Source organism: Chroicocephalus ridibundus, chromosome 1, assembly GCF_963924245.1.
Source record: "Chroicocephalus ridibundus chromosome 1, bChrRid1.1, whole genome shotgun sequence".
NCBI classification, from domain to species: Eukaryota; Metazoa; Chordata; class Aves; order Charadriiformes; family Laridae; genus Chroicocephalus; species Chroicocephalus ridibundus.
In genome coordinates, this window is record NC_086284.1 from 145,289,899 (window position 1) to 145,313,525 (window position 23,627).

A 23,627-nucleotide genomic window follows, 5' to 3' on the forward strand; every position below is an offset into this window, starting at 1 on the left:
TAAAATTGCGAGGATCGCTTTACAAACTGCCGACCGGCTATGGGGTAGAGCGGAGGAATTCATGAAGGGAGGGGGGGGGGGGAGGAGGGAACGCCTTACAGCAATTGAAAATGGTATATGATGAACTAAAGAACCCCAAAGCACCACCCCAAAAGCAGCAGCGGCCTTGCCTAGGGAGGCGCCGTTTCTCGATGCCGCCCGCTCTGGGGAGCGGGGGCGGCGCCGCCGCCGCTCGGCCCCCGCGTCTCCGGCGAATAACGGGTACGTTCCCCTGCTGGGTCTCTCCGACTCGACCCGATCTGGCGGGGCAGCCCTGGCAGCGGGTGTCCAGAGCCCGTCCGGAGGCGGGACTGGCGGGGGAGGGCGGGCGCCGTCGGTGGTGCCCGGGGTGGCGGGAGGGAACGGCTCTTCTCGGCGGCCCCGGAGGTGAGGCGGGACGCGGGGGGGCTGCGGGGAGGGGAGGGCGGCGCAGAGACGGGGACGCGGGGTCCCGGGTTGCAGGTGAGCCGGGGCTGGGAGGCTTCGTCCTCCCTCTCCGCTGGGGGAAAGGTGTATTTTTCCATGAGCAGAGCGCGTCCCCGGCCACCGCGGTGCTGGCCGCCAGCCGCCCTGCGGGCAGCTCTTACGGGTCGGTTGGAGCCGTCCGGCCAGCGGAATGGCGGCTCCGCACGCCTCGCGGGTGCGGCGGCCGGGAGGGCTGCCAGGCCGGGGGAGGTTGGTGGCCTGGTAGCCGGACTGCCCTCAGCCAGGACCCCCGGGCAGCTCCGAGCTGGCTCCGTGTGGCTGCCGTGCCCGGTTGGAGCTCTGCAGATAGCAGTTCCTACGGTCTGGGCAGGCAGGGGGGTCTCCCTCCCGGTGGTGGCAAGGCATTTTGGCTGAGGTTTGTGAAAGGGAGCTTCTCTGGGATCCCTACACAGCTACGTGCGGGTTTCTGCTGTGCAGGCATTGCTGTCAGAGGGAGCTGGTTAAGATGTGGATGAATATAGCAACCACAGGGAAGGGAGATGCACGTACAGCGCCTGTGTTGTGCTGCAGACTGGCTCCGTCCCACTTGAGAACGACGAGTCGAATGACTGAAGCTGTGGGTCCAGGTGAATGGCAGCAGCATGGTGGGAAGATGACGAGAAAAGGGTTGGGTGTGCAGCTCTGCCAGTGGTGTGAGCTGGCTTGGGTGAGAGGGCGGAAAGACAGCAGAACTGGTGACAGGGGAGAGTGCAGTTGGCCGTCATGTTCCGAGGCAGACGTGCCCTGAAAAATGTTAGGGCATGAGCAGGAATAAGGTCTGAGGAAGAAAGATGGAGACTTGGAATAGAGCTGTAGAAATGATTGCTGTGGTGAGAGGGGGAAGAAAGCCCCTACGAAAGAGGTGTAAGAAAATATGTAACTCTTGTATCTGTAGTCACCTAAAACTAGTAACGCTGCTGAAAGGTGTGTTTAGAAGCTCTGGCTAAGAATGAACTATCCTGGTTAACGTAACATGTTGTTTCCTGATGCATGAGAGGTTGCTCAGAACAGAATGGATGTTTCTTAACCCTGGAGAAACTCTCTCTAGCTTCTGCTGAGCTCCGATGCTTTTACACTATTATTCATGGGTTTTGTTGCCATGAAAGTCAGAGGAGAGAATGTTACAGAGCTCAGTTTCCCCTTTTTTGGTTCCTGTAGCAATTCCAGCAGCGTCTCGAAGCACGGGCTCTGCAGGAGGAAGCACTGACTAGGGAATCATACGTGAAGGCCTTTCTGTGGTTCGCATACCCCTCATTTGACAAAACAAAAATGGCAGTCATCCTTGATGGCCAGAGAGGGTGATAGTGGGTAAATAGCAATCTGCCTGCCATGAATTAGTTTTAGGTGTGTAGTTCAGGTAGCAGCTGGTCACTATGCCCCACATTTTCCTTTTCACAGGATTTCTGCTGGCTCTCAAGGCATTGGCTGCCTCCATCTGCAGTGGCTCTGTCAGATAGGAAAGTACCTCTTCCATATTCACAGGAGGAAGGTTGTGTTACAGACGGGGAAAAAAACTCCCTGCTCCCCCTATCCCACCCCCCCCCATCCCTGCCCCGAGATCCTTGAAGAAATTTAGATGTCAACTTCACTATGATTTCAAGGTGAGATTTTATGCTTTAGTTTTAAGTAACGTGTTTCTTGGCCTGTAAGAAACCTGTTTTGGAGCAGCAAAATAAATGGAAATCCCCTGAATCCGTGTGTAGTGGTCTGCTGTTGGACCATCTTTCCTCTCCAGCGTGTCTCTGGAATTTAAAAACAGAGAGACATAAAGAAAGTGTCATCCAGATTAAGGGAAGGAAAAATCACTATACCTTGGCCTATTAGGCTTGAAGTGTTCAATTATTAGTATGCTCTGATACACTGTATCTCTTCACTTGTTAATGCTGCTGGATGCCTGCTCACATACGACTGACCCGTAGCAGAGGATAGCATCTTCCGTGCCTTCTCTCTGTTTTGCAAGACCTGCTGTGAAGCTCTTGCATAAGCTTGTAGGCAGCAGTAATACTGGTGATTAACAGGATTTGCTCACTTCCTGACCAGGCATCGTTCTAACTTCCGTATTTTTGCAGTCTCCTCGTACATGCACATCCTTCCAAAGAGCCGCTCCTTTTCTAGCTATGTGCCAGTATTTACTTGAACTGTGAGGGTTAAAATAGTGTTTAGACTTAAATTCTATATACAGTTTCCAGCCTTGTTATACAATGAGTCTGCACGGCTTTCTATAAATACGCAGTAATAGGAAACTACTATTTGAAAGCTGCTGGTGGCAAAGAGCTGTTAACAGTTTGCTAGCTGATCTACAGCTAGCATGTGCCCCTTCTGTCTGTTTGTCCTTTCCAGCAGCTTTCCACAGCCAAATTCTGCCTTCTCTTTTATTTTAAATATTGATGAGGGGTTTGTGTGGTCTGTTTCTTGAAAGCTAAAAGCTGTGAGGTACAAAACTTGCTCCTTTCAGTTAAAGAAGACCCAAATGCTAAGCTCTACAAAAAAAATGTTGGGAAACTTCTCCTGCCAGGGTGCCAAATAAAATGCTCCTGTACTATTTTGGGTGGGAAGGAGAGATGCCATTCTGACTATGTAGTGCAGCTGAGTTCCTGATTTTGTCAGGAAAAATCAACCCTGGACTGTCTGTAAACCTACCTGCTCCCCTTTGTGCCCCACAGCGACTCTGGCATCTTTCCTTGCTCCACCGCACTCGTTGCGTTGCTTGGTGCTCCCACCAGGACGAAATCCTTCACCGCTCCATTCCCCAGGGACCTTAGGTCAGTGGAGCCCAGCACCCTGACACTATATTGTGTTACCCCAGCAATACACTGAGGAGCTACGGGGAGCACTGGGGAATGAGGAGGCTGGGCAGGCCCTTCTGACCACACCAGCCCCTGTGAGCCCAGTGGGGCAGCCCTGGGGTGCAGCAGGCTCAGCTGGGAGCCCCACACGAGGACCAGCCATAGGGTGAGGTCAGTCTGTGGGGCAGGGTCTGGATCAATGGAGTACAGGTCCAGGCATGAGACATGGCCGCAATGTCAGGGGCAAGAACCTCAGCTTAAAAGCCCTCTCCATGTTCCTCAGCTCCTTCACAGTTCCCTGCCTGCAACCCGGCTGCCTTGTACAGTGCTTTCTCCTCTGCTGAGCAATTCCGTCTTCTGTCCTGTCTCACAGCTCAGAGTTTCTGGTTGGTGATGCTTGCTGTTGCCATCTCTCATTCCCAAAGCTGTCCCATGTGGCTGCTGCTCCCCGATGTCTCCTGTGGTGGGCTCAAGTGCTATAGCAGGATGGGGAGGAAGGTGTGGAGCAGAGCAACATGGGGAAGATACACCTACCATGAGGAAATGATGGGGCAATAGCCCACTGCAAAGGAGGGACAGAGACTAAAAAAAAGAAAATGAGGGGTGTTACCACAGGTCTTTTTGAGGGTGGAGACAGGTTACAGCTCCAACGTCACTGGAGTGCTTACAGTGCTGGCCAGCTGTACAATACCTAGCACTGGGGCTTTACAGTATGTTCTGCCGTTGTGTCTGTCAGGTGTGAGTAAGTGTCATCACTTTATTAATGAAGTAGGCATAGAAACTTCAGGCAGACACCAGGCTGTAGTGTTTTACTTGTGCTTATGAAGCTTCACTAAGAAATCCTCAAGATCATGTAAGATCCTTGCAAGGACACATGGAGTCTTGTATTTGAATAGTCTAAAGACTAGTGTCAGGTTTTCATAATGTTAAGAAAAAATATTAATCTTCCTGGGGCGTTTTGGGTAACCTGAACTGTCCCTGAGTGGGTGAGGTGTGGGGGGGTGAGGAGTAGATGTCCGCCAGAGGGCCCTCCCTCCCTCTCTGCAGCTTTGTGGCTTCACCACAGAGGTGCCACTCACACCTGCGGAGCTCTCTGGAAGGCTTTGGGAAAGCTGCAAGTCAGAAATGACTGCTTCCACTTCAGCCCTGTATTTGTCTGAGCAGGCAGTCATGATTTCAGTATTAGAAATCTCTGATCCAGTAGCTTAATTCTCTATGTGGATGCCACGTGGAGTGTGAATAGCATTAAAAGGAGTTCCTTCAGGGAGGTTATGTATGATCTGGATAGGCAGTGGTTTAGCTAAGTGCAAATGGCATATTAGCATGGGGTGTGCAGAAGTGAACAGAATCAAGTGCATTATCTCTTGGTGTTTCATATGTACAGTATTAGTATTGATGGAAGCCTTAATAAGCAAGAAGCTTTAACTTAGATTCAGGCTGTGTCAAAAAAGTCAAGGCATTTTAAATTTGTTAACTGCTTTACCTGGTGTACCCTTTGGAAAGGTCACCATGTTTCTACCTTAGGCTGTGATCATGGAGAGTTGGGCAGAGAGAAACCTTAGAATCATAGAATTGTTAGGGTTGGAAGGGACCTTAAAGATCATCTAGTTCCAACCACCCTGCCCTGGGCAGGGACACCTCCCACTAGACCAGGCTGCTCAGAGCCCCATCCAGCCTGGCCTTAAAAACTTCCAGGGATGGGGCTTCCACCACCTCTCTGGGCAACCTGTTCCAGTGCCTCACCACCCTCATGGTGAAGAACTTCTTCCTAACGTCCAATCTGAATCGTCCCATCTCTAGTTTTAATACGTTCCCTCTAGTCCTACCATTACCCGACATCCTAAAAAGTCCCTCACCAGCTTTCTTGTAGGCCCCCTTAAGATACTGGTAGGCCACTATAAGGTCTCCTCGGAGCCTTCTTTTCTCCAGACTGAACAACCCCAAATCCCTCAGTCTGTCCTCACAGGAGAGGTGCTCCAGCCCTCTGATCATCCTCGTGGCCCTTCTCTGGACACGTTCCAGCACGTCCATATCTTTCTTGTAGTAGGGGCTCCAGAATTGTATGCAGTACTCCAGGTGGGGTCTCACGAGAGTGGAGTAGAGGGGGAGAATCACCTCCCTTGACCTGCTGGCCACGCTTCTCCTGATGCAGCCCATGATACGATTGGCTTTCTGGGCTGCTAGTGCACACTGATGGCTCATGTTGAGCCTCTCGTCCACCAGCACCCCCAAGTCCTTTCCTTCAGGGCTGCTCTCAAGCCAGTCACTGCCCAGACTATATCGGTGCTTGGGATTGCCCTGACCCACATGCAGGACCTTGCACTTGGTCTTGTTGAACTTCATGAGGTTGGCATAGGCCCACCTCACCAGCCTGTCAAGGTCCCTCTGGATGGCATCCCTTCCCTCCAGCGTGTCAGCCGCTCCACACAGCTTGGTGTCTTCAGCAGACTTGCTGAGGGTGCACTCTATGCCACTGTCCGTGTCGCTGACGAAGATGTTATACAAGACTGGTCCCAGTACTGATCCTTGAGGGACTCCACTTGTCACTGGCCTCCGCTTGGACATGGACCCATTGACAGCCACTCTTTGGGTGTGGCTATCAAGCCAGTTCTTTGTCCACTGAATTGTCAGTCCATCAAACCCATATTTTATCAGCTTGGAGACCAGGATGTCATGCGGGACAGTGTCAAAGGCTTTGCTCAGGTCCAGGTAAATGACGTCAGTTGCTCTCCCCTTGTCTATTGATGTTGTGACCCTGTTTGTCAGGCATGATTTGCCCTTTGTGAAGCCATGTTGATTGTACCCAATCACCTCTTCGTTATTCTTCTGCCTCAGCAGTGCCTCCAGGAGGATCTGCTCCATAATCTTATCAGGCACGGAGGTGAGACTAACTGGCCTATAGTTCCCTCGTTCATCCTTCTTTCCCTTTTTGAAAACGGGGATTATGTTTCCCCTTTTCCAGTCAGTGGGGACTTCACCAGACTGACATGACTTTTGGAATATAACAGAGAGCGGTTTAGCAACCTCATCTGCCAGTTCCCTCAGTACCCATGGATGTATCCCATCGGGTCCCATGGACTTGTGCACTTTCAGGTTCATCAGATGGTCTAGAACCTGATCTTCACTTACAATGGGCAGTTCTGTCCACCCCCTGCCATTATCTTCTGTGACTCTGGGAGTGTGGCTGGAGCCCTTGCCAGTGAAGACTGAGTAAAAGAAGTCATTGAGAATCTCAGCCTTCTCCATATCACTTGTCACCTTATGAAATTCAATAAGGGCAACTGTAGGGTGCTGCACCTGGGGAGGAATAACCCCATGCACCAGTACAGGTTGGGGGCTGACCTGCTGGAGAGCAGCTCTGTGGAAAGACACCTGGGAGTCCTGGTGGACAACAGGATGACCATGAGCCAACAATGTGCCCTTGTGCCCAAGAAGGCCAATGGCATCCTGGGGCGCATCAAGAGGAGTGTGGCCAGCAGGTCAAGGGAGGTCATCCTCCCCCTCTACTCTGCCTTGGTGAGGCTGCATCTGGAGTACTGTGTTCAGTTGTGGGCTCCCCAGTTCAAGAAGGACAGGGAACTGCTGGAGAGGGTGCAGCAAAGGGCTACGAAGATGACTAGGGGATTGGAACACCTCTCTTATGAAGAAAGGCTGAGGGTTTTGGGTCTCTTCAGTCTGGAAAAAAGACGACTGAGGGGGGATCTTAACACGTATAAATACTTAAAGGGTGGGTGTCAGGAGGATGGGGCCAGGCTCTTTTCAGTGGTGCCCGGGGACAGGACAAGAGGTAATGGGCACAAACTTGAGCATAGGAAGTTCCACCTAAACATGAGGAGGAACTTCTTTCCTTTGAAGGTCGCAGAGCACTGGCACAGGCTGCCCAGAGAGGTGGTGGAGTCTCCGTCTCTGGAGACATTCCAAACCCGCCTGGATGCGTTCCTGTGCAACCTGCTCTAGGGGAACCTGCTCTGGCAGGGGGGTTGGACTAGATGATCTCCAGAGGTCCTTTCCAACACTACCATTCTGTGATTCTGTGAATGGCTTCATACAAACTGACCTGCATCTGCTTCCGTACGATCTGTAGCATGGGGGCTGAAATTAAAAGCACGGCTCCAAACATGAACCCGTTGTCCACCTTTCCGCTGCAGGCTGCCTTATGCCAAGTATTTCTAGAGACCACTCTTGACCATAACTCTCCGCAGCACTGTTCTTGGCAAACATGCTAAACTTAAAAGAGCAAAGGGGTGAAAGCTGACAGGACAGTGCAGAGCAGTGTTGTGTATGGTCTTTGGGCTGAAAAACGCTGCACACTTTGCTTTGACAATGCGCGTAGTCTGTAGGTCTGTTTTTTTCCTAATTTATTCTTGATGAAAGCTTTGCAAGCTTTAATTTTCCATTGTGCTTGAAAGGAAGGAAATGCATATCTGTGCTCTGAAACACAGTAACTGGGAACTGATTTAAGTAAACTTTCATCAGCTTTTTTTTTTTTCTTTGTTTTTTTCTTTTGGCACTTAAGGTGCCTTAATGCCAAATGTATTTGATGGGAATTATGCCTACTGGTTATTCTGAATTCTCTTAGCTCTAGATTCAAACTTAATATATTTATATATTAAACTTAATATATTTAATTGTAGTGCACCAAATTTTGCTTAAAAGTCTACCTTGACAATTCTCTTCTGATACTAGTTTGAGATTTTAACATTTTGTGTATTTTCTTATGACTTATGTTTCCAGTGGCTTTTAGAGGAAAAGCTATAGGTGCACTCCTCAAAAAAACTTTTCATGTCTTTCCAAGAAAAACAAAAAGAAAAACAAAAGCAAGGGCTAAAACCTATTGGCAAAGAGGAATGGAATTGTAGATTTGACCTTCTCTGTGAAGCAGCAGCAAAAAGACTCTGTATCTTTTGTAATGTTGATCTGGGAAAACATCCTGGACTCAGTATTAGGGAGCATAGTTAACAAAGCATATAAAACCAGCACTTGACCTGACCTGTGTGGAAGGGGTCCATGAGCTGTCCTGGGCTGGTTCCAGCCAACTCCAAAACAGATGAAAACAGCCCATTGCACACCAAAACTGTAACCGGTCAGAGCAGCACACGGTGCCTCTGCTCAAACATATTTAAGAAAAGGTGGCAGCTGCTAGGGACAGGAGTCACAGAAAGGAGACACAGAAGGGCACACATAAGGACAAACATGGGTGGACACATGTGAGGACGCAGAAAAGGAGACATGAGGAGTCACAAAAAAGGACATGAAAAGGTAACATGGGGCAGGAGGCACAAAAAGATGTGTGAGGACAAGTAAAAGGAGACACGAAAGTAAAGATGTGAGATACAGGAGGAGAAGTGAGAGGAGATACAAGAGGACATGCAAAAGGAGATGTGAGGAGATATGTGAAGAGACGTGTCTAGAGACGTGGAAGGGTACATTGTTGGGTTCTTGGCTTGAGATGCTCTCTTGGAAGGAGGTGCTCTGTGCTGGAGGAGATACCCTTGAGGTACTGCAACCCATGCTGGGACAGGATACCCCTGAGAATCTGCAGCTTGTGGAGGACCCACACTGGGACAGGGACACCCCTGAGGCACTGTGGCTCATGGAGAAATTGTGCCATGGCAGGTACACACCAAGGGACTGCAGGCTGTGGAGGACCCATGCTGGAGCGGAGGAGCAGTAAGAAGCAAAGACCAGTGGGGCAAAAGTGAGATGCAAGGATCAGCCAAAAGAAACTGTTACGCACTGACCCATAGCCTCCTCTGCCTCCTGTTGCCTCATCAAAGGAATTGGGACAAACTGAGTATAACCCACAGTGAAAACAAGGGAAGTTGAGACTAGGAAGCGGGGAGGACAGGTGTTGGACTGCAGATGAGCCTGGGTAAAGAGGAGGAAAGGTGCTTCCCAAAGTATTTATTTACTTATTTCTCAGTATGTGAATCAGTAATTGAAAGTTTATGCTAATTTGTAATAAATTCAATTAAGTGAAATTCCCCAAGTCAAGAATGTTTTGCCTATGGCAGTATATTCATTATGCTGGGATGTCATGTGGTTTAGCAATGACGTGGCCAAACAGTACAAACCCCATGTGGAGCTAATCTGGGTAGAGTTTCCCCTCTCCATGTGTGAAACTGGCATACCCCTATATCACTGCGTTAGTGCGTTTTCCCAAGTACAGCTTTCTAGAGAAGGGCCAGGATCAGACAGTTGCAGGCATTCACGACTGATGATCTTTGAACAAGTTGTGCAGGCAAAAGCCATAGAACAGATGTGGGTTTATTTGCAAACCCTTACATTCAGGCTGTAAAAGATTTATTGTGGGGCAAAGCTGGAGTAAACATTTGCCATTGATGTGCTTTTTCTGTGGGGTGGAGTTGCATAGCTATCTCTCTTCCCTCACACCCAAACTCTTTGCTGGTGCGGTGCTACTAGCCTATCAGTAACTCTACCGCGTACTCGACGTGTAATGTTGTTAAAAAAAAAATCTCACTACCTCGCTCTTCTTCCTTCCAAATATGAGTGGAGTGATAGAGAGAAAAGGGAGAGAACAGAAGGAGGGGAGATGGCTGGGTCTTGCCATTTCTTGCATATGGAAAGAAAGTGTGTGTTACCCTCTTAGAGGCTCAAGGAAAGTAGAGGGCACGCAGGGGAAGTGCAGCTCACTGTGATGGGGCCGTTCCCAGGCATACCAATGCCTGGTGCTATTGGCCAAATGATGTGTCATTTTCTACAGGTAGAGTAGAAATACTCCAGAGCGGCCTCTCTGAGAGAAGATGTGTTGAAAAATCATAGGATGATAAGACTTTTGTTCCCATGGGGGAAATAAATTGAGAGATAAAAAAATCTCAGCGGAGATTTTTCTTTTTTTTCAGCTGAAGAATGATTATTCTGAAATGGAAAATTCTGTTCTGTTATTAAGCTAACCCATAGCTATCTGTAGCAGGCATAACGTAGTTCTCTATTACATTCTGCACGTTTGGTTTGTCCCACAAAACTTCTGTTTTGACTGTTGGAGTGTATTCATTTTATTTCTTTTAAATTATGCAAACTTTTACCAAAAGGGAAACAGGGATTAAAGAAGAGAAGACGCTAAAATGTTTTGCATCTTTCAGACAGGTTTTTGTTTTTCTTTAAAGACTATATTCATTGTGAAACCTTACTGTTTTTTTCTTTATTAAGAGCCTGGCGCCACTTTGACTATGCAGTCTTTGAGAAAGGCATTGGCCCATTGATGACAACGCCCTTCAATTAAACTATGCATTGATACACCTTATTTTAGAATGTAAAAAACTGTGGGACTTTCTAGGAGATAAACTCAGCTCGACTTTTCCAGCTGCTGCAACATTATCTCTTTATGGTTAAATACACACTTTGGACTTCAGAGATGTGAACTTGGAGGCCGGCAAGGACAGTCACACTAAGCTTGTAAAAGCAGAAATAGCACTGTGCATCCCAGCTCAACTGCCTGGTTGGGATATAGGTGTCCCCCTACACTTGGGTGTAGTGCTAGAGAGGGTCTGGCTCTGTGGGTGGAATAGGTGGGAAAAGAGGAGAATGTGTCTTTTAAAGATGATTGCTGTACTGAAGGCTTAACAGTTGTAATGTTCAATTCTCTTTCATAAAGTCTAGTTTTAAATGGTGAAAGAAGGGAAAATATGATTTTTATTTTATTTATTTTTCGTGAAAGAAAGCGTTAAGTACTCTAAGTCTAGCAGCTTAAATATAAAAGAGCATGATCAAGAACAGAGGTGCCGTGTGAAGGAACATAGTAAACACTACTATGTTGTGGAGCTTTGTAGCAAATATGGGATACAGGATGGTTATTGAGGAATAAATGGAAGGGAAACAAATACCATTCTGTGAATATGGGAGCTGACACCTCTTGACAGGAATAGATGATAGCACTGGGGTTTTAGATGAGTTCTTGGTTTTAGGTAGGTGGTTCTCCTCTGGGGAAACGAAACACCTCAGAAGCAGCTGTCCCACTCACTGTTGGGTGTCAGGATCATTAGTATGGTAGCAAACTGGAGGACAAAAGAGAATCTAAAATCCTAGTACCAAGGATTATTCTTGTACATGTCTGATTTGAAAATAATGGACTGATGAAGATAAAATGAAATAAATGCTGTATTTCCTTACAAGTGGCAAGCACAGTAGGGATCCAGGGAAGTAAGGGTCAGTAAGGGAGAGGTTTTGTTTTTGAAGAAGAGTAATCGTTGCTAGAGGACAATATATCATACTAGATCCAACAGCCTGAGAGAGGTGAGACTGCTGCTCTCCTGGTGAGGTGAGACATGTCCAGGCAGTAGTGAGACTGAAGATGTATTCAGCAGGCACACGCAGACAAAGCACACGTATACTTTACACATATATGTACATATACATGACTGGCCACACAGATCACAAGCAGACACTTAGAGCACCTGTATGAATGTAGGCAACATCAACAGCCTCATCCTGCTCCCCTCTCTGGCTGGACAGGATGGAAGTCCGCAAGTGAGAATATACATGTACAAGGTGAATCGCTTGAGCAGCTGGGCTTAGACACTCAGCCCAGTAGTTGCCCCTAGTTCTCAGTCTCCCCAGTTGCTGGCACCTGGACATACAAGTCCCCAAGGCTGCAGTCCTACTCCAGCTGCTGGTACCAATGGTCAAACATGCACACACAGCTGGTCAGGACTTTCCATGTCCCATAGTCGATGCCCCTGTACTCTCGCTCTTACGGACATACAGGTGCTCTCACATCCAGACCTGGCTTTAGGGACCCACTCATGCTCTTGGCTCCCAGGCTGCTTTGCATACTCACAGGCTGGTCCACTTGATCTTTGCTAGCCATTGCACAGTTGTGCACCCACAGTCACTCCAGTTGCTGGCACCACGGACACGCACCTCTGACCTGTGGTCTGACCCCAGTTGCTACATTCACACCCTGATATGCACATGTGCGCACAGAATTGAAAGCCCTCTCCCAGAAAGGAGTCAGAAAGAAATTTAATAAGAAGACAGGAGAGACTCTGCTGATCAGGTGCAGGTCATGGCCAGACAAGTGTATTGACCAGCAAGCTATTTACCTGCGTTTGGCCCTTGTAATCCCCTTACACCTCTATTTTTCCACTCTTGTTCCTCCCAAAATCACCTAAACCCCTCCCTTGCCATGCCTTTGGTTCCTTTGCTAAATATCTCATAGTAAGTCCTGTGCAATTTCAGGCTGTTCTTCCCCTGCACCCCATAATATGTCCCACCCCTAGGCAGTGACTCCCTTAGTCTGAAAGGTGATCTGGAGAGCTGATTCTGGTGACTCTTGTGGTGGGTTTCATGCCTGGACACTGGGACAGCCCTGGGAGGGGCCCATGCAGGGTGCTGATTCTTCCGGAGTCCTTGATCTGGAATCCTGCCTGACACTGTGCACCTGTGCTCCTCTAGGTTTGGGCAGTTGGACCTTTGATGGGCTAATGGACCCTGTGATAGGCCTGGGAGTAGCCCTGCAGGGTGTATTTGGGCTTCCCCTCCTGCCATTGTGCCTCCGAGCTTTTTCTGTGTGTGCAGATGAGCTCTGTCATATAACATCACAACCTGAACATGGGCTGTGATTTCTGATGGGGTCCTGTGGGCACTGTGGCAGCATGGAGAAGCCAGGATGCTTTTTTAAAGATGACCTAAAGGTGTAATTCAAGCATGCCAGCATAAAGGAGAGTTCAGCATGCGCCTCTCCTATAGTACTATCCTGAGGCTCGTGGTCTGTTGCCTTCCTTGCCAATGTCTTTTTTCTTCTTTCTTTCTCTTCAGATCACAACGGTTGTCTTGGGAGAGCAGGCTTTGATGGGAGCAAGAGTGCTCAGGATGCCCAACTGCCTGCCAAAACTGACCAGGGTGGTGATGAGCCACAAGCTCAGGGCTCTGTTTATCCTCGCCTTTAAGTTTGTGTCCCTTGCCTCCATCATGTTGTACTGGAGAATCGTGGAGGACCCTAAGGGCAGGGGCCAGGTCTGCAGCTTGCCTGTTCAAATCCGCTGTGCTTACTCTGTGCCTTCTCCTCCCCGCACCATTGCTGGTGGGCCCCCTCATTCCCCAGGGGATGTGTTTTTTGTGGAGACCTCTGAGCAAATTAACCCAAGTTACCTGTTCACATGCTCTGTGGAGTCAGCGGCCAGGACGCACCCTGGGACAAGGGTCGTGGTGCTCATGAAAGGTTTGGCAAATGGGAATGCCTCCTTACCCAACCACTGGGCATTCTCGTTGCTGAGATGCTTCCCCAACGTGGAAATCCGTCCCCTAGACTTACCAGAGCTTTTCTCAGGGACGCCTCTGGCAAAGTGGTACCTGCAGGCTCAGCAGCGCTGGGAACCGTATTTCTTACCTGTCCTGTCTGACGCCTGCAGAATTACCATCATGTGGAAATTTGGTGGCATCTACCTGGACACAGACTTCATTGTGCTTAAGAACTTAAAGAACCTCACCAATGCCCTTGGTCTCCAGTCTCAGGATGTACTGAACGGGGCCTTTCTGTCCTTTACACCCAAGCATGAGTTCATGGAGCTTTGCATGCAGGACTTTGTGGATAACTACAACAGCTGGATCTGGGGACATCAGGGCCCACAGCTCTTAACGCGTGTCTTCAAGAAGTGGTGCTCCATCAGGAGTCTTAGGAACAGTACGAGCTGCAAAGGAGTGAGTGCTCTGCCCCGTGAGGCTTTTTATCCCATTCGGTGGCAGGACTGGAAGAAATACTTTGAAGTGGTCAGCTCCTCAGAGCTTCACAATCTCCTTAATAACACCTATGCAGTGCACGTATGGAACAAGAAGAGCCAAGGGACAAGACTAGAGATCACATCCCAGGCTTTGCTGGCTCAGCTGTATTCTCAGTTCTGCCCTGCCATATACGATATTATGAAGAAGGACTCTGAACATCAGTGACTCAAGGGTCAGCTAAGAGAGATTAACTGGGAGCCCACAACTCTCCAGCTGTTCCATAACAAATCAACCTTCTTTTGAAGTGAGGTGGTGGGGGTTGAGGGTAAAAGCCATTTGTGGGGTGTAGGTGAAATCCGTAGCTTCAGCTGATGCCTGTGTGGCTCTTTGTCTTGACTTTAACTGCCTACCAGCGACATTTTGTTTCTCTGCAGGACCTTTCTTCTGCTCTGCTTGGTCAGGTAGAGAAATCTCAGGAGGGAGCAAGTTCTGGGCCACTTGTGGCAGCCTCTGTCAGCCTTTCAGAGGAATAAGGCCTTTTTCTGTGGCTGTAAACCTGGAAGAGGTCTTTGTAGAAATGAATATCTCACTGCCTGATTCTCAGGACTTCTGAAGTGCAGTCCTTAAAGCAATAATAAGATGGGAGAGCAAAGAACAGGAACTGAGGAGAAAGTTAAGGATATGCTAGAGGAGGTGTCCTAATAAAAATGTAGAGGAAAACAGAAAAGAAAGGAAGGGCTAAATCAACTTCTTTTTCTTTTCATTCCCTTCTCTTCTGAAGCCTTTGGTGGAGAAGACTTTTTCATGTTTGGTTTGAGCAGGGAAGCAGGATGCTGCAGTCTCTGTTCAACGTCACAGATGTAAGGATGTAGAAATTTCATGTGAATCAGAATATGAGAATCTGAGGCCAGCTCATCATTTAGAAGGATCTCTTGTGCAGCAATGTTTTATTTTACAGTAGTGGCAAATTAACACCCTGCAATGAGCAGGAGAGCTCATCCAAATCACAGCTTAAATTGCACCTGATGCAGGAGAGCTGAACTATCTTTTACACTGAGTTTGTCTCTGTGACCAAGTGTCCATAACTGCATCTAAGATGCACCAGATCTTTCAGGACTTGGACGGCTACGGAAGGAAAGGCATGACATTTCCAAGGTTACAGAGAGCTTGTTAGGGAACCTGTACTGTCTGAATTCAAGTCCATTTATGAGTCATTTATGGTGGACCTCTTCAAGTGGCCTGGAGTACTCCTGCAATTCACTGTCCAGGAGTACAAATCTCTCCTGGGAGGTCTTGAGGAGGGCAGTGGAAAGCTTTACTCTTCTTCTGGTGTATTCTGGATGCATTCAGAATTTTGAATGTCTGCAGCTCTCCCAACACTGAACATCTTTAAGAACAAAGATTTTATGGGGAAACAGTGGATCTTCCTGGCTGTATAAGCACTCTTCAACATGCTAAGTTGTATAAATGGGGTTTTCACTCCCTACTTTGTCATTATTGTGTGGGTTTTTTTCACTGCTTTCTTTAGAAGCAGTCACAAAATTGTCAGCCCTGGCCTAGTGTGCAGTCAGTGAGGCATGGTTTCTCCTCCTACTGGTTTCTTCTGTTTTGGGCCCTTTGGGCTAAACAACAGAAATCTTGGTGAGCTAGGAACCCCTACCAGAGATGGTAAAATGGTAGTTGGTGATCATAAAGGCATAACAGGGGACGGTACTGTGGCAATACCACGAACTGATTATAGGAGTGTTTCGAACCCACTGCAGTGAATATCTGGCTTGATGTACCACTGCTTACTCTAGGAAAGTGCCTTTTTTGATAAGTGTTGAGCATAAGCACACGTGGAAAGAAGGCTCTATGGACCATGACTACATGCTATCTTTGGGACTTGAGCGGAGAGAACAGAGCAAAGCACAGTGTATGGTACTGATTTGTTACCCAACCAGGTATCACCCCATCATTCATGACCTGCAGTCTATCTGATTTTAGTCTCACTCTGAAGGTCTGGATGTTATCGAATAGGAAACTCCATGAGAAATTGCATTGCTTTTTCCCCAGGTGAAGGGCTACAGCCTCCCTTAGTAGACAGTGCCTGTGCTCTTGTAGATGTAAAAGTGGAAAGCTTGTGCTTAAGTCATTCATTTTCCCACCTGCCTTTCAGAGCCTTATCTAAAGACTCTGGAGTCCAGGGGAGCATTTTGAGAGGCTGTGAAATGACTGGTGGGTTCCAGTGTGCAGAGTTTTATTGTGACTCCTTCAGTCAAGAGCCAGGGAAACAGTTTTCCCTTGAGATGTAAAATAGTTGTCTGTGCTTTCTTCATTGCTGATATGCAGTCAAGGATGATGGGAAGTGGTGAAAAGACACTTAGCTGTTTCTTGCCCTGTCTCCTTTGTCCTTGAGCTCGTGAAGGTTAGCTGGTACACAGGCATGCAGTAGATCAAGGACAGAAGCCAGGGGTGTGGGTTGGAGATGTAGTATTGGACAGTACAACAGAAGAGGAGTAAGGAAGGATCTGTATGGTAATCCTGGACCTGGTCTCCTGGGAAGAGACTGAATGATGATTATTTTCTGTGCTGGGTGAGAGCTCTGCTATGCCAGGAGTACTTGTGTTGGCGGAGTCTGAGATGCGCAGTAAGTAGTAATGCTCTGGAGGGCTCTTTTCCCCCCTGTTGTTCTTCTTCTTGTTTCTTCACAACCAGAAAAGGAAACTCAAAGAAAAGTGTACCACCCCACACCACCCCCATAAGCAAGAATGGCAAACTGGTACCAACAGATGAGGAGAAAGCTGAGATACTCAATAACTTTTTTGCCTCGGTCTTCACTGGCAACCTCTCTCCTCACACCTCCCGAGTTGAAGAACTGCGAGACGGGGACCTGGGAGACAAAGACCCTCCCACTGTAAGTGCAGACAAGGTTTGTGACCACCTGAGGAACCTGAACATACACAAGTCTATGGGACCTGATGAGATGCACCCCAGAGTCCTGAGGGAACTGGCTGATATAGTTGCCAAGCCACCCTCCATGATATTTGAGAAGTCATGGGAGTCAGGTGAAGTCCCTGGTGACTGGAAAAAGGGACACATTGCACCCATTTTTAAAAAGGGTAGAAAGGAGGACCCCAGGAACAACCGGCCTGCCAGCCTCACCTCTGTGCCTGGGAAGATCACGGAACAGATCCTCCTAAGGTACATGGAGGACAGGGAGGTGATTTGAGACAGCCAGCATAGCTTCACCAAGGGCAAGTCCTGGCTGAAAAACCTAGTGGCCTTCTATGATGAAGTGACTACATCAGTGGACAAGGGAAGAGCTATGGATGTCATCTATCTGGATGTCTGTAAGGCCTTTGACACAGTCGCCCACAACATCCTGCTCTCTAAGTTGGAGAGAGATGGATTTGATGGGTGGACTGTTTGGTGGCTGAGGAATTGGTTGGATGGTTGCATCCAGAGGGTAGTGGTCAATGGCTTGATGTCCAGATGGAGATCAGTGACAAGTGCTGTCCCTCAGGGGTCCGTACTGGGACCAGTGCTCTTCACCATCTTCATCAATGACATCGAGGGGGATGGAGTGCACCCTCAGCAAGTTTGCAGATGACACCAAGCTGAGTGGTGTGGTTGACACACCTGAGGGACAGGATGCCATCCAGAGGGACCTTGACAGGCTCTAGAAGTAGCCTGTGTGAACCTCATGAGGTTCAACAAGGCCAAGTGCAGGGTCCTGCACTTGGCTCGGGGCAACCACCGGAATCAATACAAGCTGGCGGATGAATGTATTGAGAGTAGTCCTGCCAAGTTGAACTTGGGGATATTGGTGGAAGAAAAGCTGGACATGAGGTGACAATGTGCGCTTGCAGCTTGGAAAGCCAATCATATCCGGTGCTGTGTCAAAAGAAGTGTGGCCAGCAGGTCAAGGGAGGTGATTCTCCCCCTCTACTCTGCTCTTGTCAGACCCCACCCGGAGTAGTGTGTCCAGCTCTGGAGCCCTCAGCACAAGATGGACATGGACCTGTTTGAGTGGGTCCAGAGGAGAGCCATGAGGATGATCAGAGCGCTGGAACACCTCTGCTATGAGGACAGGCTGAGAGAGTTGGGGTTGTTCAGCCTGGAGAAGAGAAGGTTCTTGTGACACCTTATTGTGGCCTTTCAGTACTTAAAGGGGGCCTACAAGAAAGCTGAGGAGGGAGTATTTGCAAGGGCTTGCAGCAATAGGATGAGGGCTGATGGTTTTAAACTGCAGCACGGTAGATATAACAAAGACGTTCTTTACAATGAGGGTGGTGAAACACTGGAACAGGTTTCCCAGAGATGTTGTGAAGTCTCTGTCCTCAGACAAGGTCAAAAGCCGCAAGGACACTGGCCTTAGTAACCTGCTCTAGGTGACTCTGCTTTGAGCAGGGCCATTGGTCAAATGATCTGCAGAGGTGCCTTCCAACCCCAGCCCTTCTGTGATTCTGTGAGTAGATGGGGCCCGACCTGAGGCCTGGGTAGCTCCATGGATGGATGAAAGGGCTGGGAATAGCTTAAGGTGCTTTCCAAAGAGCTTCCTCAACATTGGTATCTTGTGAGTCCATCTGTGGTGCTGCTGTGCTTGGAAGGATTTGTGGAGGGGAGAGGGGTCTGGGAAGCTACAGAGCAATAGGCGTGACATTTGTTGCAGGCAACTGAGTAGAAACTGCGCTAAACCCTAAACTTAGTGGCTGTATGGTATTTTATGAACGCATCAACATGTCTTCTGTAAGGGAAGGCCAGCTGCCATCAAGCACGGGGATAAGGGGGAACTCTGCCATAAAATGAGGGACGCCTGAATTTGGCAAAGTAATTCAATGAAGTATCTGGCATAAGAGGAGTATTGCCAAATGGATGAGGAAATTAATTGGTTGAAAGAGTGTTCAAAGGAGCATTCAGAACTGCAGTCTTGGGGTGGGAGGAGGCAGGTCTATGAAACTCTCAGCTCAGTTCTCGTGGCAGCCACCCAAGCAGCGTGAGCACTGGGAATTCTTAGCAAAGGAGTAGAAAACAGCAACTAGCTTCCTGCCGCAGTATAAAGCTTAAAGTGTAGTGATAATGGGGTGTCAGTTTCCTTCTTTGTTTTTTTTTCCTTTTTTTCCTGTTTCATTCCTGATTAGATGGGTTCTTCACAGCACAGCCCTATGACCCGTCAGCTGCATGACCCTTCTTTCAGCCAATGTATTAGCTGAATGTATGGTGTCACATCCTCCCTGATTTGCATGTTATTGCCATGCGTTTAGGCTCCACCTTTACCTTTTCACAAAAAGGAAGTGCCAGACCACAGAGTTACAGGCACTCTCAAAGACACTAACGTCTTGAAAAAGCTTGTCCACCTGAGCAGTGACTTCTGTGGTGCCTTGAAAACAGGGACAGGTGAGTAGCATTTGCAGTTTCTGTGAGTGGGACTGGCAGTTTCAGAGGAAGGTAGAGAGCCAGATTTCCTGTGTCAGTTACGTGGAAGAAAGAACTCTGTCCCCTCAAGTGTGTCCCTGATTTCTCTTCTACTGCTTACCAAGCTAAAAATGATTTACAGGATTCTACAGGCTGTGGTGTGGATGCAGGGGGAAATAGGTATGTAGAAAGCAGAGTGGGTTTTTTTCACTGCCTATAACACCCAGAGCACATGCATTTCTCTGCAGGAGACGAAAACGTTCTGGCAATCTAGAGCTGATGCTTTGTGTATCGGCTGCCTCTCCTCTGTTCACCAAGCCCCAGTGCCTGGTGGAGAGTGGTGGCTCTGTGCTGTTGCATTTGGAAACCTCCCATTGTGGCTGACAAGTTGTTTTGTGGCTGACAAGTTGTTTTCTGTCTACGTGGAGAGTTTAGTATGTGACCCAGTCGCTGTTACCAGGGGTGAATGACAAATGGCATTGTGCCAGCTGCGTTCTCTGTCCTGTTCCCTGTCCGTTTGGTTTCAGATTAAAGCTTTTGGTGTTTCATGAAGCTCTCTGTTCTGGAGCCTGGGGATTTGGATTTGGAGATTGGGCAGAGGGAGGCAGGAGAAGTGCCACATTCATCCTTTCTGCTTCCCCCTGAGTTGTGCGTTGACCTGAAGGCCCTGTGACTATACAGAGAAGCCACGAGACTGTTTCAGAAGTGACCAACAGGCATAATTTAAGCCTGCTCCCTGAGGTGGAGGAAGGAGGGTTCTGCTTTGCCGTGGCACTGTCCCAAGGCTCATGGTCTGCTGCCTTGCCTCTCAGTGTCCTTTTCTTCTTTCCTCCCCTTCAGATCACGACGGTTGTCTTGAGAGAGCAGGCTCTGACGGGAGCGAGACTGCCCAGGATGTCCAGCTGCCTGCCAAAACTGACCACGGCGGTGCTGACCCATAGGTTCAGGGCTCTGTTTATCCTCACCATTTCTTTTGTGTTCTTTGCCTCTGTCATGTTCCACTGGAGAACTGGGGAGGACGCTGAGGGCCAGCTCTACAGCTTGCCTACACAAAGCAGGTGTGAACAGTTTTTGCCGCCTTCTCCCCACACCATTGCTGGTGGGCCCCCTCATTCCTCAGGGGATGTGTTTTTTGTGGAGACCTCTGAGCGAATTAACCCAAGTTACCTGTTCACATGCTCTGTGGAGTCAGCGGCCAGGATGCACCCTGGGACAAGGGTCATGGTGCTCATGAAAGGTTTGGCAAATGGGAACGCCTCCTTACCCAACCACTGGGCATTCTCATTGCTGAGATGCTTCCCCAACGTGGAAATCCGGCCCCTAGACTTACCAGAGCTTTTCTCAGGGACACCTCTGGCAAAGTGGTACCTGCAGTCTGAGCACCAGAAGGAACCGTATTTCTTACCTGTCCTGTCTGACGCCTGCAGAATTACCATCATGTGGAAATTTGGTGGCATCTACCTGGACACAGACTTCATTGTGCTTAAGAACTTAAAGAACCTCACCAATGCCCTTGGTATCGAGGACCAGAATGTACTGAACGGGGCCTTTCTGTCCTTTACACCCAAGCATGAGTTCATGGAGCTTTGCATGCAGGACTTTGTGGATAACTACAATGGCTGGATCTGGGCGCACCAGGGCCCACAGCTCTTAACGCGTGTCTTCAAGAAGTGGTGCTCCATCAAGAATATCCAGAACAACATGAGCTGCAAAGGGGTGCGTGCTCTTTCCCCAGAAGCCGTTTATCCTATTCGCTGGGAGGACTGGAAGAAGTTATTTGAAACAATCAGCTCCTCAGAGCTTCACAAGCTCCTTAAGAACACCTACGCGGTGCACGTGTGGAACAAACTGAGCCACGGGACAAGGCTAGAGATCACATCCCAGGCTTTGCTGGCTCAGCTGTATTCTCAGTTCTGCCCTGCCACATATGCGAAGATGAAGGAGGACTCTGAAGAGCAGTCAAGGCCTGCAATGTGACCTGGGGGCCCTTGGCTGCAGGGAAGTTCCCCGACCTGAGGGAAACTGAGTGCCTTTCACCTTCCACAGACTTGATTTCTGGCCTAGGAGCAGGTATTCTGGCTGATGGCTCAGTGATTTTGTACCATTTCCGAAATCTGCCTCGGATCCCACGTGCTTCAAATGTACACCAGAACCTGCTTTTGGCCTCTCTTGTTGTCCTTCAGTAGCCCTTGATGCTGCAGGGCAGGGTGAACTTGTTCATCGGTGCCTATCAGTTGCTCCTCTGTTGCTGTTCTCTCAATTGCTCCTCCTGTGTATCAGGCCCGAAAGGCCTCTCCTGTAGTTTCAGCAGCTGTAGAAACCCTTACCTTGCTCTCTGTAACGTTTCTAAGCGTGTAAATAAGTGCCAGCCACTGCTATAGGCCACGGTTTATCGGCACTTAGGACCAAATTCCCTGAGTGGTGAAGATTCTTACAGCTGGCGAAGTTTTGGGAGGGACTGGGAGTATCTGAAAATTGCTTTAAGAAACAGAAAACATTTTAAATCCCTGCATGGCTCAGTGTTTTTCTTGTTTTCCAAAGGTACTTTGTTTCAAATGATCTTTCCTACTGTTTTGCATTCCACAGCGATAGACCCACTTTTCTGCTCCCCTTCAGGAAAAGAAATAGCCAAAAGCAGTTCTTTTACCAGCGTGGCAAAATGCGACAGGTATTGAGAACAATACTCTCCTGCAGCATCACCGCGTGGAAGTAGAAGTGTCCTTGTCTGCAACACACCTGAGTAACATGTTCAAGATAGCACTGCTGGTAAAACAGTTGGTAGGCTGCCAGTGATTAGAGGGTATTTCCTTGGGGTTTATTTCCCTCTAGCTGTTATATGTGACAGTAAGATAATAAGCAACCCTTAGTAATGCAACTCAAGTTTAACTTACACCAACCCTTTTTCCTCGCATCCAGAGTCACGCATTTTATGACGAAATCATTCACTCTGGTAGGTACTTGTATGTGAATTCTGAGAAATGATCCTGTCGTCTTTGTCTGGAGTGTGGTTGTACACCTTTTCTTAATCTTCTGTATTTGCTTGATATGGAAGGGTTCTTGCATAGAAGTATTTCCATCAAAGGCTAGGATTAGCCTGGGAAAGACCACGCTGCGCAAAGATGCAGCATGCTCAGATGTGCAGCTTGTCACGCGTTTCTTGTAACTCTCACTTCAGACTGGATACCAGCAGCACTATAGTGAAATACCGACATCTTTATACGGTGATTTGGCATCGTTCTGATGTGGAAAACTGTTCAGTCAGTAATGGTATGATACCTTGATGTATGTCTGAATTCCTTTTTCTCTGCCATTACTCTGCACTTGCTGTTTCTTCACTGCATAGAAATCCCACTGCACTTTACCAGCTATACATGTGGGCAACTCCACTCCCAAATGTGTTGCCAGCCTAGTAGGACTAACATCAGCACATGGATGCATCTCAGTGGTGAATGTAAGCAGAACCAGCTGGTGGCTTTCTAGATGCAGGGATTTTTTTCTTCTTTTAACAACCACTTGTTTTTTCAACCTAAGAAGCCCCTCTCAGAAATATCCTTGTGTTTTATTGTACAATTGATGGAACCCCGGAGGGCATAACCAGTGGGAATATTTCTTGCTTAAAAGATTCCCTTCAGAAGCAAGTGAATAGAAAACACATTGTGGCTAGGCTAATCATTTCAGCCAGGTGAGTTTCTTAATTAAGTTCACAGCACAGCTGCATCACCCAGCTCCCCTTCCCTGTACTAGACACAAAGCCTTCCCACTAGGTGCTGCTTCCATCTGCTTCTTTCTTTCCTGCATTCAGCAGCTTGCTGCCCATGCTACTCCATCACAGCAAGCTGTGCAGCTGATTGGTGGTATTAGTAGGCAACACGATAAACCCTCCACCATCTTTACATTGGTTTTTCATCTACAGAGAAACACAATGGAAGGAAACTTCTCCTTGGGCTGTAAAAGAATCCAAGTATAACCTCTGTATGAGGTGGCTGTTAGATTGAAGGGTCTGGCTGTGCAACTGGTGATTCTTTTTTCAAGAGGGAAAAATGAAAAAGCAGTGCTTCTGCTTGTGGTCAGCAAACCTGTGCCAGCTGGGCTGTATGGGGAATCAGGTTCATAGGGGGAGGGAGTTGTAGAAGATGCAGGGGCACAGGAAGCCATGAGAGCAACTTGGAAGGTTTTTCTGAGGAGGAGGAGACCCGAGGGCCTCAGACTGGTGCTGTTTGTAGGAAGTGCCTGAGAATAAAAAGCCCAAACTTGGGTTTC

The 23,627-nt window shown here is 48.4% G+C and overlaps 1 protein-coding gene across 3 annotated transcripts; it reads left to right on the forward strand.

The window, feature by feature from the left end:
• Positions 1 to 388: 388 nt before the first annotated feature.
• On the forward strand, positions 389 to 21,352 carry LOC134525711 (lactosylceramide 4-alpha-galactosyltransferase-like). Of its 3 annotated transcripts, XM_063356836.1 has the most exons (3): positions 389 to 426; positions 13,068 to 13,949; positions 20,208 to 21,352. In XM_063356836.1, exons 2-3 carry the CDS (start codon positions 13,101 to 13,103, stop codon positions 21,342 to 21,344), a joined length of 1,986 nt encoding a protein of 661 aa, XP_063212906.1. In that variant the 5' UTR covers positions 389 to 426; positions 13,068 to 13,100; the 3' UTR covers positions 21,345 to 21,352. The 3 variants fall into 3 exon arrangements, with proteins under 3 accessions (XP_063212906.1, XP_063212922.1, XP_063212913.1); XM_063356852.1 differs by lacking the exons at positions 389 to 426; positions 13,068 to 13,949 and adding an exon at positions 16,494 to 16,866; XM_063356843.1 differs by lacking the exons at positions 389 to 426; positions 13,068 to 13,949 and adding an exon at positions 16,728 to 17,153.
• Positions 21,353 to 23,627: the final 2,275 nt, after the last annotated feature.

Coding starts and splice junctions, on each gene's coding strand:
- LOC134525711 (XM_063356836.1), top strand. CDS start 13,101: ATGGGAGCAAGAGTGCTCAGGATGCCCAACTGCCTGCCAAAACTGACC. Junction 13,950..20,207: donor ACAGTACGAGCTGCAAAGGA/GTGAGTGCTCTG, acceptor CCTCCCCTTCAG/ATCACGACGGTTGTCTTGAG.